Source organism: Rhinolophus sinicus, chromosome 16 (assembly GCF_057876585.1).
Source record: "Rhinolophus sinicus isolate RSI-liver-muscle chromosome 16, RSI-T2T, whole genome shotgun sequence".
NCBI lineage: Eukaryota > Metazoa > Chordata > Mammalia > Chiroptera > Rhinolophidae > Rhinolophus > Rhinolophus sinicus.
The window spans coordinates 135,533,617-135,549,802 of NC_142516.1; the positions used below are offsets into that span (position 1 = coordinate 135,533,617).

Consider the following 16,186-nt stretch of genomic DNA (forward strand, 5'->3'; position numbering starts at 1 on the left):
CTCTATTTTTCACTTACTTTAAAAATATATTAAATTAATGTTGGATTAGTGTTTTCATCTTTGTTTCATAGCACTGTGTGCTATGCAAGTGTATTCCAAGAATTAAGATTTTTCATTTGATGTTTAAAAAAATATAAAACAGTAGTAGGTGACACAGTGTTATATATTTTGTTACAGAGAGAAGCTGCATGAAGCCAATAATGAATTGCAGAAGAAGAGAGCCATTATTGAAGATCTTGAACCAAGATTTAACAACAGCTGTGAGTTTTTCCTAATTAGCATGGTTTTCAATTGGGTAGCCATACATTACCCTAATGGTAATGAGTTTATATAAAAGTGTTTATTTTAGAAATAGGCTCTGTTACCTATTCTAGCAATTAAAAAATTTGTTTTATTTACAAAAAGTGTGTATTCTTCACAGTATTTCTTAAATTGCTATTTTAGTTGTGAGTTTTTCCTTAACTGTGAATGCTAATGAATGTTTTATGAAGTTATTTTCTTAGTGTAGTTGAATGTAAGTCAGCCGTCAGCCAAACTTTTACTTCTGTTGATATTTACACATGTAGATAGTTTGACTTCATTAATTCTTTTGTGTGGAGGTGGGAGCAAGACAGAGACTTTTACTTTTTTTATTATGATAAAACATAGAACATAAAAATGACCAATTTTAGGTATACAGTTCATTGGCATTGTACATTCACATTGTTGTGCAACCACCATCCATTTCCAAAACTTTTTTATTATCCCAAACTGAAACCATACCCATTAAACATAACTCTCCATTTCTCCCTCCCCCTAGCTTCTGGTAACCACTATTCTACTTTGTCTCTGTGAATTTGACTATTTTAGGTAACTCATATAAGTAGAAACACAATATTTGTCCTTTCATGTCTGGCTTATTTGACTTAATATGATGTCTTTCATTTTCACTTAGTATATATAACATCTCCATGTTGTAGCATTTATCAGAATTAATGGTCAATAATATTTGTGTGTATATATCATGTTTTCTTTATTCATTCATCCATCAATGGATGCTTTTTAATTCAAGCACTTCCATACCAGAATTTTTGTTTATATGAAAAGCTTTCTGTAAAAAAATATATATATATGAATTTTTTTAAAGAAAATTATTTATAGGAATAGATCAAACAATCTCTCAAAACTATTAACTATTTAGTATTTTGTTAGTTGAAATATTTTTAAACTTGTTGCAATCTAAAATACGGTTTTTTTACTATCTCATCTGCAGCCTTAAAAATTGAAGAATTACAGGAAGCTTTACGGAAGAAAGAAGAGGAAATGAAGCAAATGGAAGAACGATATAAAAAATACTTAGAGAAAGCGAAAAGTGTAAGTATGCATTTGTGGGCATCTCACTCCACTTTCTGATCAAGTTTCAATGACTTCTCAAATCGCAGGTACAGTGACTTCTCATGCAGAGAGCGATCAAGAGAAGAACAGAAGTGCCAAGAGGAAAATGTACCTTTATGTAGGAAATAAGTGGCAGTCACCACCTTAACTAGTAATCAAAATTAACTACACTAATGATAGGACAACCAGCATCTAATGCCTCCTGATGGAGTATCATTGCCAGTAGTATTTAACCTGAATCTAAGCAATCTACTAGACCGAGGGTACTTTCAATTCCCAGGGAAATTGAGGTTATTGGAACAAGTTTCATAAGACTTTCGGGAAATCACATAAATGCAGAATTTGGGAGCAAAATCAATGTTATGAAAAACCAAAATAGGCATTGGAATGTGGGGGAGCACAAGGGCTGTTGTGATTTTTAAAAGCCCAGAAGGACCTAAGGACCAAATCAGTACATTCATCTATGGGTCCTGGATTGGGGTAGAAGGGGCAGTTAAAAAAGACATTTTGGAGACACCTGTGGAAATGTGATTAGGACCGAATCATGATGATTCGTAAAATTACTAATTTTCTTACAGATAATAATGGTATTGTGATTATGTAGGAGAATGTCCTTAGTCTAAGGGGATGCATAGTGAAGTGTTTAAGGCTTGCATGTCATGAGGTCTACATATTGCTTTAAAATAGCCTCCCAAAAAAGCAAGAGTGTGTGTGTGTGTGTGTGTGTGTGTGTGTGTGTGTGTGTGTGTGTGTGTATGTGTGTGTGTGAAGAGAGAGAAATCAAATGTGGCAGTGCAGCAGTTAATGAATCTGGGTTAAAGGGAATGGATTTTTATTCTGCTCTTTCAAGTTTTTTATAGGTTTGGTCATTTTTGATAGTAAAAATATTGGGCCAAAAAGCAAAAAGACCTTTAACAGAAGATCTCTAGTTGGCCACCTAGAATTGCATCTCTTGCCCATGCCTACCAAGCCACTGGCAGAAAAGGAGATGGGCCACAATGATAAGCTTTTAAATGACCGGGACCTGCTTCCTAAGTATACATCGGGTCAGAGGGAAAGGGCCAGCTGAATCAAATCAGAAGAAAGTAAAAGGGTAGACAGCTGTCAGTAGTTTCTGCTGTAGTATCATTTGTTAATTTTAAGCCAGAATTGCTTCTTATAATTGATTCTTTTATATAATTGAAAGTTTTATATAATTAAAATTTGCAACTATTGAATATTATTTCATACATTCAAAATTTAAAGTATCTTTGTGCTAGCTTTTGATCTCATAAGGATTATCCTTCCTTTTTTTAATGAGTGCTTTCTTAGATGTTACATTCTTTGAGTTTGACACTTTTAAATTTTTTCTTTTATTACTTTTTGCAGGTTATTCGTACTTTAGATCCTAAACAGAATCAAGGAGCAGCACCAGAAATACAAGCTCTTAAAAATCAGCTCCAGGAACGGGACCGACTCTTCCATTCTTTAGAGGTAGTTTATTGTACTATACAATAAGATACTGGATTTTTTATTCTTTTTTCCTAGAAGTTTGCTATATGTAGTTGTATACATTAATTTAGACAGTTAATTGTGACTATTTTATTGATATTGAGTTGTTTTTCATCTTTGCATGTTTACATGTGCTTGTTTTTTAGAAAGAATATGAGAAAACGAAGAATCAACGAGAGATGGAGGAGAAGTATATTGTTAGTGCCTGGTACAATATGGTAAGAAAATAACACTTCAAGACGTATTATAAAGTTCAGTGAACATGTAAGCTTTATTATACGCCCCTTTACTGTAGAAGTAATTCTACCAAATGAATCTGAAAGTAATTGCTATCCTAACACACACTAACAAAACCTTAATGCTGACCTTAGGATTGAAAAGCAGATATGAGAACCACCCTAAGCAGGATTAGGATATTTTGAACACATCATTATCCCTAGAAAATAGGAAGATAATTGACAGTCTGATTTCTGTCTTTCAGAACCATTTTATTCTAGGGGACGGAGACTTTAATAATATCTAAATACAAATTCAGTAGCTTTTGTTTTGTGGGACTGTTTCAGTTCTTTGTAGGAGTGATACACTGAGTAGAGTTTGGAAAATGTTTATGGTTATTAGACCCTGAGTGACTACAGGTTTTGAAATTGGATTTTCCAACACACAAAAACCTTAAGTATATTTCAGGGGAAAATACATGCTCACCAACATTCCGGGCTTCGGTAAGATTCTCTGGATATATGAATAGCTGTGGATTTGAAAGAATGCTGTACTTTTTTCAATATTTTTTCCTGGACTTTTTGTCTTTTCTTCTCTATTCTTATTCCCAGTAAGACCATTTCTGCCTTTTCAAATGTTAGTTGCCTGAAACAGGAAATCCAACCAGATTTCCCTTCATCAACCCCCCTCTTGACCCTATAGTTGTGTTATTGACATGATGCCATTGTTTTTATTTTACAGTTATAACTGATACTGTGTCTCAAAGGATAGTGTCCCAGGCCTCCTATTAATGTGATCTGATTTTTTTCAAAAATTCATTGTTTCACGACGTGTCCACATTTATATTTGCCTTGGTTAAAACTACATATTTAAAATTTTATCACAATTTTTTTTAAAAGGAGAAAATCATTGGAGTTAGAATACTATTATTGTTAACAAATATAGGTTTCTTAGAAATTAAAATTTTTAAAATAGGATAAAAATTATATATTTAAGGAAGTTCTCTGGGAACTCGTCCTGACTCCACCTATTCTGTTTCCTCTTTGCCCTCCTTAAAGATTAGTAAAAGCCATCTTGGAGCTCTGCCCCTCTCAATCCTTATTATTAATTTCATATTCTTGATTTTCTTAGGGAACTATATCCTGTGATATAGTGTTAAAGAATAATCCTAATTTTTAGCCCTCCAGACAATGGAGGAATAACTCCATGTAGAGTCACACAAGTTATGTTCAGATAAGATAGCCAGTAATAGCTTCATACATATATTCAGGCAGTTCCGCGTCTTAGACAACTGAAATGTAGGTGAAGATGACGAGTGCTGGGAACAGGTATTAAGGATCTCAGAGAATGGCTTTGTGATGGACACTAAGGTCTTAAAAATGTATGAAGAATTTGAATAAGTTACTTGGAATGTGAAATTGAAAAAAATAGTATATTTTAAACAAAATATTAATATAGGTAGCCAAATTAATAAAGATGACCAATAGATATTTATCAGTTTTACTCAAATTTTTAAATGCTTTGACTTCAAATTGAGTGAAAAAACTTATGGATTTTCTCATTGGTAAAATGGAGGAATGTTGCATGTTTGGGTAGACTGCAATTCTATTAAAAATGCAAAGCCATGACCAGTGTGTTCCCTAGCAGCTAACTAGTGATAGGAAGATTTATGTTTCAGTCTTCTGTCTTCTGTGCCAGTTTGTCCAGTTCATTCTGGAAAATCTGTGTGTCTTTTCACATAGCTTGGCTTATCTGCCTGACTCTCCTCCTAGCTCCCAGTTGCTCATTTCTTCGTCTTTGCCTCCTTCCATTTCCTCCCATCAGTTGACTTGTATCCAGTCACTGGTGAGATTTAAACACCCACTCTCAATCCTTAATGTTTCTCTGGCTAGGGTTCTTCATTGGTTTATTAAATGAGTACCAAAATCATTTTTGTCCTGATCTCACAGGCTTTTTTATTGTTGTTATTCCTCCATGTTCAGAGAGCACGCTCCCAGAGGTTACCTTCCTTCTGTTAAGATGCTCTGGCCCCAGCAATTCTGGCTTCTCTCCCTTCTAAGCTAGTAGGCCATCCTCCTTGTCTTCAAGAAAGACCCCCGGCTCTCTGTTGGGCCCTCTGTTTGGGACTGTCAGGAACTTTTCTTAATTTGTTTGAGAATACAAGTCTGCCTGGAATGAAGAAAAACAGCATGCTGGTATGTGTTATAACGTAATGTGCCTTCCTACCTTAAGGAACGGCAAGTGCATTTGTGGTTTTCCGTTCTCAATATGCCCTGTGATTTCCACAACACCTTGAATCAACTGCTACTGATCAATTGCACTTTTTTCTTGGACAATCACTTCCTTCATTTGATTTGAAAGGGAAGTATGAATGATTGAAAATAGTAATGTATTCCAAAAATCTGTATTATATATTGGTTATAAATTCAGAAAATTAAGCCTTAATTTTCCCAAAGGAAAATTTGTACCTAATTGTTCAAACTAATATTTCTCTGTAAGATTTTAATATATAATGAACAAAATTAGCATTCCTAATTATGTGCCTCATAATACAATGTAACAAATTCTGCATGATAAAATTTTCTTTTGGGAGAGTATGTTCCACTGTTTATTCATTGATGATGAAATTTTCTTTTGTAAGAGTTATGTTCCACTATATTTTCATTGATTGCCTTTCTTTTTTGTTATATAGGGAATGACTCTGCATAAAAAGGCGGCTGAAGATAGACTTGCTAGTACAGGTTCAGGGCAGTCCTTTCTGGCTAGACAAAGACAAGCAACCAGCACAAGAAGATCGTACCCAGGCCATGTTCAACCAACCTCAGCAAGGTAGACATGTCTTGCCACTAGAATAAAAAACATCCGAATTTCAAAACATACTTCTGTTACATATAACACCATTTCAGGAAATTCAGCCAGCTTATTCTTTGTCTCTGTTTTATGTTAATTAGTTGTTTCCTATTTGAGGACGTTCTCTCTCCTGTATCTGTTATGTTTTAGTTTCTTGGTCCTTTATTTTGTAGTCCTTTCAGTTCCTTTTAATGTGCCAAAAAATTTTAAATGCCCAATTAAAAGTGTTGTATAATAGTGTAGTACTTTTCTTTGTATGAAAATGTCCTTTTCCCAGTGGTGTAGGCTTTGTAATGGATTAGATTTTCTGCCAATAATTGATACACAATTTATATTCTTTATTGTGCCTCTGTGTTACCATGCTTTATAAGAGTGTCTTTGTTTAAAGGGAATTAATCTTTCTATGATGTATTAATCTGTGTTTTCAATTGTTTTTCAAATGCACTTCAAATAACTTGCATACTTACTATATAAAATGAATGGTTCGCAAGGGCACTTTTTGCAAAAACATAAATACATTGGCAGAGGTGCTAATCAGATCTCATCCAAGCACCTGATAGAATTATTTAGAGGGAAAAAACGAGTTTTTTCATTGTTTTATAGGAAATTAAATTTGTTCGAAGATTTGAAAACTATTTTTAAAACATAAATACATAGAATTTTATTATTTCCTGCTATCTTATTGCTGGCAGAAGTGAATACATTGGTTAGGTTATTTGGGGGTAAATTACAGAAGGAAAAAAATTAGTGCATTAATTTTGTCTTTTTCTGGAATATCACAGTAACTGAGGATCAAGTTCTGGCAGTGTAGCTTACATGTATGGTTTCAGTTGCCCTCCACATCTAAAAGATTTATTTTTCATATGCTTACAAGTAACTTCCCTTTTGGGCAATTTCCTTGTTGACTTGCAGCTCATGTGTTTTACCTATTCATTAATATAAGCCCTTCTATACTTAACATCTTAATATCAGTCATTAAGATCAATAAGTGACTTCTTATATGTGATGTTATGACAGGTCTCCTTTACATTTTTTCTTAATTCTACGTATTAGTCCAAGAATTTGCTGCTGAACAGATTCTCTTGGGTATTTGGTTGCCGCAAAGTCCTTAGATTTATTGATAGATTGTAAACCATGTTAATTACATTGATGAATGGCTGCCAAGTCATAATGATTGTAAAGCACTTTGACTATATAAGGTGCTATATAAATGTAAAATATCACTTATTTGAAAATGGAATGCCTCTGTCTGACTTTACATGTTGACTTAAGTATTTGGTCCCCAATTATATTTAAGTTCTCCTCCAGCCTTTTTCTTGCACCATACCCCATTTTTTAAAGCAAAAAATTACTGATATTAGGTTGATTTTTGTTGTTGTTGTTTTTGTTTTTAGATACGTCACCTAATAAGAGGATTTTATTTCATGTACTTGCTATTTGAAAGTTCAGGTTTCATTTAGTTCTGTATCTTAAATACAAATTAGTAACTTGGAATCAAACTAAATTAAGAATTTTCAGAAACTATTCAGATGTTTGATTTTAAATCCTCACTTCCTTTTTTAATAAGAAGATCGAACTAAAAATTGTAGTGTTTTCATTTGTCCTCAGAAACTGTACTTGAAGAAAGTATTAGAATATACACAGAAATGACTCCATGCATTGTACTAATTTTCCTATTAATTACAGAAGTGTAAATGCAGTATGAATACTTCTGCCTGATAAGACTGTAAAGCAGGCAGAATTAATAATAATGGAGAGAACCACATGAGTAGAACACATTGTGAGGATTCAGGAAGCTAAGTAGACCTAATCAACATGGAAAGTTTTGACAATAAAGGGTCAAAAACTATTTAAGATGGTTCTAACCCCCACCTCCTCATTTCACAAATAACGTAAGGATTCAACTGTTTTAAAACAGGTCATGCACACTAACCTTGGTGAAATTAAAATTATTGGGAAATTATACCCGGAGAATAAGGTAGATGAACATAAAGGAGTCTGTGAACTACTCATTAAAATGATTATATCCTGTGAGATAAGAGGTTTTAATTTTAGTTCTCTATTTACTGTCCCTGTCTTGTTCTCCTACCCACCCACCTACTCAGATACAATCCTCTAAATGGGTTAGAAAGGTCCCAAACTGTTAGAAGGAAATTTTACTTCTTAGTTTTCTTCAGCATCTGTTGCATGCTGTTGTTTTGGTGTTTACATTCATAACTTTCACTCCTTTTAGTATATTACTTTCATTACATGGAAGAAATTGTATTTCTAAAAGTTCTGTGATGTTTAAAAAAAGCAGAAATAAAACTTAGCTGTGACAGTGACAACCAACCCTGTTTCCCTTGCTCCACCTTTGGGCAGGATTTATGAAATTTTTATTGACACAGTAATGATTAATAATTTCTTAGGAGGTTTGTGATGATGTATGGTCTATTGGAAAGTTAAAAGATGTTGGGTGCTTTATCAAAATGTAAGCTATGCTATACTATATTTTCACAAACTCCTTACATATAATAGCTTCCTGAAACCACAGTTCACTTGGACGGTGAAGCTAGTCCTGGCCTCAGTAGTGGAGTAAGTACAATGTTATTGCATGAGGTCGGGGTGAGCCATCAGCCTATTGTTTGAATTCTTACAACAAAGAGCTTATTTTCTGTTTTCCTTCTAACTAGGGTAAGAAAATACAAAGTAAATAAATAAGGAATATTAAAGCATAACTTTTATGTTCTGCAGTATGTATTTAAGAAGTTCATAATGGGGAAAAAATCCAACAAATATTGTAGTTTATCATATCTAAAGAGAGAATAAATAGTACAGACGTACTTAAAAGAACTTTAGAAAATTCAGTCATATCTTTTTATCATTTGTATAATTACTTAATAACAAGAAAAAGAATCCCCTAAAAGACCCATGTTCCAAAATTGATCAAGATTAAATTATTTCTGTTAGATAACCTTAGCCTGGTAAAATTGGCTTAATGGGGTGATTAGATTATAATAGGGAAATATTGTCTGTGATTTTCTTGAAGTTTTATTGTTTTGTTTACATAATTAAAGATCAGTTGTACAAAATTAAGCTAAATGTTATCCAGTCAGAAACATCAGCCTATATATTTCATTCGTTTTCACAAAGACATGAAACCATGCTGTGCCAATGGATCAGCAATAAGTGATAAGGGAAAGATGAGTTAAGTTGAAGAAAGAACATTTTATTTATGAGCTACTTTACTCACATCTCCTTTTCAGTAACAGTTTTGTTCATTCTTACTAACTAATGATATGAAATACTTTTGAGTGTCTGTTACTCTCAGACAAGTATTCATCTTTTAAAGATAATACCATGTTAAAAATTTGAAAATGTTTTGCCCAGTATAAGAATTGTCCTGAAACAGAAATCTGAAATTTTAAAATTGTTTTAACTATCTGCATCTAATCTCCAATTGTCCAGATTTGACTCCAGGAATGTTACAGTTGTCCTCAGTTGGAACATGTGAGATTTATCTGAAAAAGTATCCACAACTCACAGCTAGTATAAACCTAGCTAACTCACAGACACATGGATCAGAACACTTGTGATCCTAAATTGAGAGGAAAGTGCCTGGCATTTTGTTTTTGCTAAGGGCAAAATAACAACCTTAAGACAAAATGCTTTTTGTTGTCTATTCATTAAACTATGGAAGGATATTTTGACTCTTTAGCCTTAGATTATGTAGGTACTCTTTCACTAGAAATGGATGTAGCACTGTACTTCTCAACAGTGAAACCTGTGTTTTATCCTAAAATAGGATGAAAGAGTATACTCAACAAAAGAAAAATGGGATATTAGAAACTTTGAAAATTATTTTACCATGTTTTTATTTTTCCCTTTTTTATAAGTTAAAAGGGTTTTCCATTCAATAATGATAATCTCTTTTCCTATAATCCCCACTGTCAAACTGGCAGCTTTTTTTGGTAGTTGTACAACCCCGTTTCATTACATTTCGAAAGTGGTTTCAGACCTTATTCGTTGTAACTATAATGATTTCAATATTTTATATCATGGAGTTTTTATATGAGGAAGGCTATTCTCAATGTATCTGTCATCCAATTTTTACTTACTATAAAGCATATTTAACTAATAATTGGTGTATGTTCCTTTTATTGAAAAATTTGAAAAGGTTTTATTGTCTAACTTCAGCACAATAATTTTATTGTCCTAAAGTTTTGCAGTAAATATTCATTTATCAAAAGCCTAAAAAACATGAAATAATTCGTTACTGACATAGCTAATTTCTGCCCTTCCCCGTTCCCTCAAATCACAGAAGCCTTTAATATTTAGCTTCCTTAAATCACTGATTATGTTCTTGGGAAGTGTGTACTGATCATTTAGTTTTTAAATAGCCTTTTATCAATCTAGTTACATGCATTATCTTTATGAAAACACAATATTTATATTTAGCATTATCTTGAAATATACTTGGATTCTTACCATTGCACTTACAACGATAGAAAAGGGACATTAGTTTATTTGAGACACTAGAAACCTGAACCTAATTATGGCAAGTATATGAGTTTTGGCAATTATGAAGGATCTGTAAGTGTTTTCTAACAATTATATATCAGCAATTATGTGATGTCTCTCCAGTATTTTTCTGTTTTCTAATATTTTCTAATAATATTCTGTAAGATAAGTTTGTATGCTGTATGTAAGTGAGCATAGAAATCTGACAAAGTAACAGAACTGCTGTTAAGGCAAATCCATTGCTAGAGAGTAGAATAGATTATCAGGATAAAAAATGGCCTAATCATAAACAAATCTCCAGACAGATGAAAGTACTGATACAGTTAAAACTTACACTGTCTTAATAAATGTTCCTAAAGTAACAGTTGACATAAAATCATCTGACTTTATTACATGATCATTCAAAAAGGGTAAGCAAAACTAGAATTTTCTCATTGTCCTTCCCATCAGTGGGCATGAACTAGGTGCACGATATTAACTATTACGTTGTCATTGGAAGGAAAAGCATCTATTTTCATTTTAAAACTGTTAACCTATTACTTAACCTGAGGTAATGATTTAAGGCCATTAAGGATACTGTCATTTGATGAGATGAGAAGAAATCAGTGGTGGCTGAAAATCACTACCGACTTCTAACAGTTATCTAGATCTCCTTTATCTAGTTTATAAACCATAAGCTCAATTTTATGTTTCCTCTTAATTATACATAGTAGCCCCACAGAAAATTTTGTTGAAAATGAAAGCAAAAGTAGATATTTCAAAAAATATATTCAAGGAGAGCCCTTATATACCTGATACATTACCTCCAGGCTCTGAATTAGATATTTAGGGTCTGAAGCGAAATCATCAGAGACGGTATCCATAGCCTCAAAATTTTAGGCCCATGGGGGCTCTCAAATACCCTGGATCATATCTACTCAGAGCTTAAATGTCATGAGAAGAACAGTCTCAAAGTGAGAAAAAGAAAACTACCCAAGCATGCTCAGGCTTTAATAATGTGTGTGGGAGACTTCTGAGCAGATGTTATCATTTTAGAAATCTCTAAATTGACAAAGGAAAATAATTAGTTTAACAGTTACATTATGAAATTAATAAAATGGACTCATTTATTCTTGGTATGTTTGTCAACCTATGCGCAGTGAAAACTGTATATATACTTTGCATTGTGTGTTTATATGTCACTATTAGAGATGAGTATCTTAATATTATTTACTATTATTCCTAATCATTTATGTATTATTTATACTTCACTGCAAGATTCACAGCACTTTACTAATATTAGATAATTATTTTCCTTGTACCTTTCTGTGGCATGTTCTATTTAAATCTTTTCCACTGGGGTTCTTTTCCTTAATTTGGAACACGCACTAAGAAAAATATAAAAGATTGCCCAAATAAATGGGCTGTGTACTCTTCCTGAAATTTTTAAAGTTTGATGTGAAGTTCTAAGTCTGGAAATCTAATTGGAGCTGGGTTGGGGCTACTAGGGACGAATTACATTTTGTATTTCACATTAATAACATTCTTTATAAAAAGTTAATAATTCATGAAACTTAAGTTCTCCGAATGCAAACATCCTTGAAACTTTTTGTTTTCTGGAGTTGCAGTAATAAAAAGTAAACAATCTTCTGGTGAATCAGAAGATGTTCTTACCTTTGATTTCCCTGTCTCCTAAAATACAAATCTACAAACTGTCCTTGACATTTCTAATTTCTTCATTATTGCATATACCCAAGGACAGGATAAAGACAGCCAAGTTCCAGGAGCTGTGACGTCAGAGAATCTGGAAAGTGGTGGGGGTGAGGTGATGGGAAAAGGTAGATACTAAAGATGGCAGAATACTACAAAAACATTCTTAGTTCTACATAACAAATATGCTTTAGAACTTGGCCATTTTCTTAAGTTCTAATATAGCAAAGTTTTTTGGCTTGTTCTATTGAGAAATGTTTTTAGGTATCAGGACTCTTCCATTTATAATGAATATATTAGTATTCAAATCATAGTCCAAAAGTACTGAAATATTTGTTCTTATATTGATTATTGCCAAAGAATAGAAAGATTTGCTCATAAGAACATTCTCTTAGAGTTTTGTTTTATTTTGTGTTTTCAGATGAAAGAAATGTTTTTATAGTGTGAACAGTTGCTGAAATATTTTCTTCTGCAGTACCCCTATTCTGGTGGTATGCTTTGCCTAAGCAGGTCACCTATAAGAGAGCAGCACTGAAATAGAGAAGTCTTGACCCTGACCTTTGAGAGAAGAGCTGCTTTTTGTACTCCCAAAGTAAAAAATTAAGCGCACTTCGCGCACGGAGACAAAATATGTTTTGAATATCTACTAAATAGTTGTTGAATAGATTGGTCTCCTAATTGTCTTTATCATCCATTGGCTTCTTGTTAATCTAGGTAAGAATAGATTTCTAGACCTACATTGTCTTAATTCATTAGCCACTAGTCACATGTGACAATTTAAATTTAATTAAAGTTAAATTAAAAACTTGGTTTCCCAGTCACCTAGACACACTTGAAGTGCTTCAGCAGCCACATGTGGATAGTGGTTATCATATTGGACAACACAGATATAGAACATTTTTATCATCGCAGAAAATGCTTTTTGCGAGTGCTATAATACCCAAAGAGAAAATAAGGACAAAATAAAGGTATTCAATCAACTTAGGATAACTCTTAAATTTTACCACATTGTTGAATAAAGCTATTTTTCTTATTAAAATTAACACCAGCCCTTTTTAAAAACCCTTGGAAAAATTAAAACCCCATTCTTGGAAACTAGTTTTTCAATATGTATTTTTAAACAGATTCTCAGCACTTTACTTTTCAAGTAATATAATTAAATCATTTCATAAATCATAACTTAGTATCTTCAGGGTTTTTTTGTTTTTTATTTAGTGTTTTAACATTGATGATACATGGTTTCTAACACCTATGGAGCAGAAACTGATGAATGCTTAAATTTATTTACAAATAAAAATTGATAAACACATATTCTTCTTTTTTGTTACTTTTAAATCTATATAGATCTAATGAAAGTTGCCAACAGTTTTTTGTATTTGTCCCTAAAATCACATTTGATTATTTTTCACTTTTAAGGTACATCAGGATCCAAATTTCTTTGGTTTTCTTCATAGTTTCTTGCTCTTAATAAGTTGGATTATGAATCAAGTTAAGTTTTATGTATGCAACAAACATTTTATTCCAGTGACATAGCTAATGAAACATTTTTTAATATTTACTAATTCACTTGGCCTGTTACTAAAGTGCTTAACATAACTAAAAGGATCTATAGTAATTCATCTTTGAGTTTTTTAATGAAAATAAGAAACTAATCATAATTATGTTGAGTCAGCTTAGTTAGTTAAAACAATCCTGTTAAGGAAGTCATGATGTTTTCCTCTTCCTTTTACAATTTTTTTAATCAAGCAACAGACTTGTCAAATTCCAAGCAAATTATGATAAAATTCTTATTGTCATTCAAGTTCAGATGAGTAAACAGTATGATTGAGTTTATTATTTTCTTGATGGCCTAATTTAATATGTGTTCTACAGAGATTTATATTAGTTATGGGAAATTTTCAATATGCTTGAAATAAGAAATAGTATTTTAGTATAAATACAGGACATGACTGTACACAAATATCAATCATTTGAGGCCTTCTAGTTTTTTTTAATTGTAGCCTTTGTTTTTTAATAGCCTTAGTTGTTTAAAATTCATATGCACTAAAATGTCATTGCTGTCACTAACTTTGCTGTTTACAGGTTATGTGTAATTCAGAATGCTTTGTACTCCAAGGAATAATTTCCAGGTTTATCTTATTCTGCAATTTTCATGTTTTGACAATTGCCCCACCATTTATAACACCCAATTTTTAGTTATATAATGAATGGTAAAATTCAAACACATTTAATAATTTGCCTTATTTTGATTAATAAGTTCTATTAAAGATTTGGGGATAGAAAGAGGCTTTTTTTTTTCTAGAGTATTTTTTAAATTTTTCAGATGAGCTGGAAAACACCTTAGTACATTGGAGTTGGAATTGTATTGATTACAGTCCCACCTCTAAAGCCTTATACTCATGTCTTAAGTATTATTGATCTGTGTGAATTGTTGTTAGTTTCATATTTGACATTGTAGTTATGCACCTTGCAGTTTAGCCTTTGCAAGAAAAGGATATTGCTAGGTATATTTTTATTTCTGGTTGACTATTTATAATTTCACAATTTCATTCTTTGTCATTATAATCCAAAATTGAAATCCACACAGGACTCTAAATTTCTCACTTCGCAAGTGGAATCAATACAGATTTAACAACATTGTATATAATGGCATCCAAATATTTTTTCACCTGTTTACCAAGTTTACCAGCCATTTAATGTGTGTTAGATTGGTGGATTTTCTCACTGTTTTCTGAGGTGAATGACTTGTTAAGAGAGCCTCAGTAAGAAATTTTTACTAAAGTCACAAAAATATAAGGTCCAAGAAACCACAAAAGACAGATTTTTAATTGTTTTGAAATCTTATATTTCCTTTTGATATCACTTAATCATTTTAATTTTATGACTGCCAACTTGTTATGGTATTAATTATATGTATATGTTTATATGTATGCATATAATATATGTATATGAAGAATAAAGTTAAGATTTGGTCAAACTATATTTTCCCATTCAAGTACAAAAATGTTTTCGAGGCTGCAAAAAGTGTACAGTTGTTAAAACAAGTTGTAAATAAAGACTTGTATAAAAATTCAGCTGAGATTTTTTTTTTGTCTGCTCTTAAACTGTGACAAACCTATATTTAATAATTGTCTAATAGTATTTGTCCACTTGCCTTTGGCAATTGACATAGTATCCTATCAATTGAAAGATTATGCCGCTGGTTTATTGTAAATCAGGAATATTCTTTGAGGGTTTTTTTTTCTACTACCTATGATAGATTTTGTTTTCATTTAAGCTGGTACTTAATGTTTGTAAACTGATTGTCCAGAGTTCTTAGGGATAAAAGTTAAACATGGCTTCTCCCCTTAGAGTTGTCATGTTAACACGATCAGTCTTACCACAGACAGTACAGCAGGAACTAACGGTGGAGTATTTACATTGTTTAACAATATAAAGCATTATTGTTGGCGGTCCACTTAGGCAATAAGTGCCCCTTTTCCTGCTTTGTAGACCCTTAAAATTCACCCTTTTTCCCACCTTCACTATAAACATTGAAATAGGGCATCTTCAGTGTTATGTAAAGTGGTAATAGCAGTGTGGAAATTGATGATATTTACAGTAAAGTAATCAGCTAAGTAATTCAGAAGTGAACTTAGAACCCAGATTTAGAAAACTAGTATGGACATAGCCAAAATAGAGCTCATTTTAATGTATTTAATGTGGCATTTTAATGTTGGAAAGATGTATGTTTTCTTCACTCATTAACATGAAGGCAACCACACTAAGTTTATCATTTATTGAGTGTCTTTCCTGGGTGTTTAATACTGAATCAAAGGAGAAAGGAATGGCATGGTAGGTTGAATCACAAATTAAACCAAAAAATGTCTTCTTTGCCTTCAAAGATTTGTGTGATTAAATGGGGCACAACATAGAAAAGTTCCCAAATAGAAGTATCCCAGCTGAAAGTCTACCAGTTTGCCTTAGTACATTTATGCTACTGTCTTGGTTTTTGCTACATCGCAAACCACTCCAGAACTTAGGGCTTTAAACCACTTATTATGTCTCTGAGGTCTGGAGAAAGGCC

The 16,186-nt window shown here is 32.4% G+C and overlaps 1 protein-coding gene across 2 annotated transcripts in view; it reads left to right on the forward strand.

Moving 5' to 3' along the window:
* Positions 1-12,676, forward strand: part of HOOK3 (hook microtubule tethering protein 3) — an 86,631-nt gene extending 73,955 nt beyond the window's left edge. Inside the window, exons 18-23 of one of the 2 annotated variants that reach the window (XM_019742063.3) lie at positions 178-260; positions 1,253-1,353; positions 2,743-2,847; positions 3,012-3,083; positions 5,774-5,910; positions 12,542-12,676. In XM_019742063.3, the coding sequence (XP_019597622.1) occupies positions 178-260; positions 1,253-1,353; positions 2,743-2,847; positions 3,012-3,083; positions 5,774-5,910; positions 12,542-12,545 (502 nt within the window). In that variant the 3' untranslated portion in view covers positions 12,546-12,676. Of the gene's footprint in view, positions 1-177; positions 261-1,252; positions 1,354-2,742; positions 2,848-3,011; positions 3,084-5,773; positions 10,052-12,541 lie in introns of those variants that run through there. The other variant, XM_019742062.3, reaches the window with a different exon arrangement.
* Positions 12,677-16,186: the final 3,510 nt, after the last annotated feature.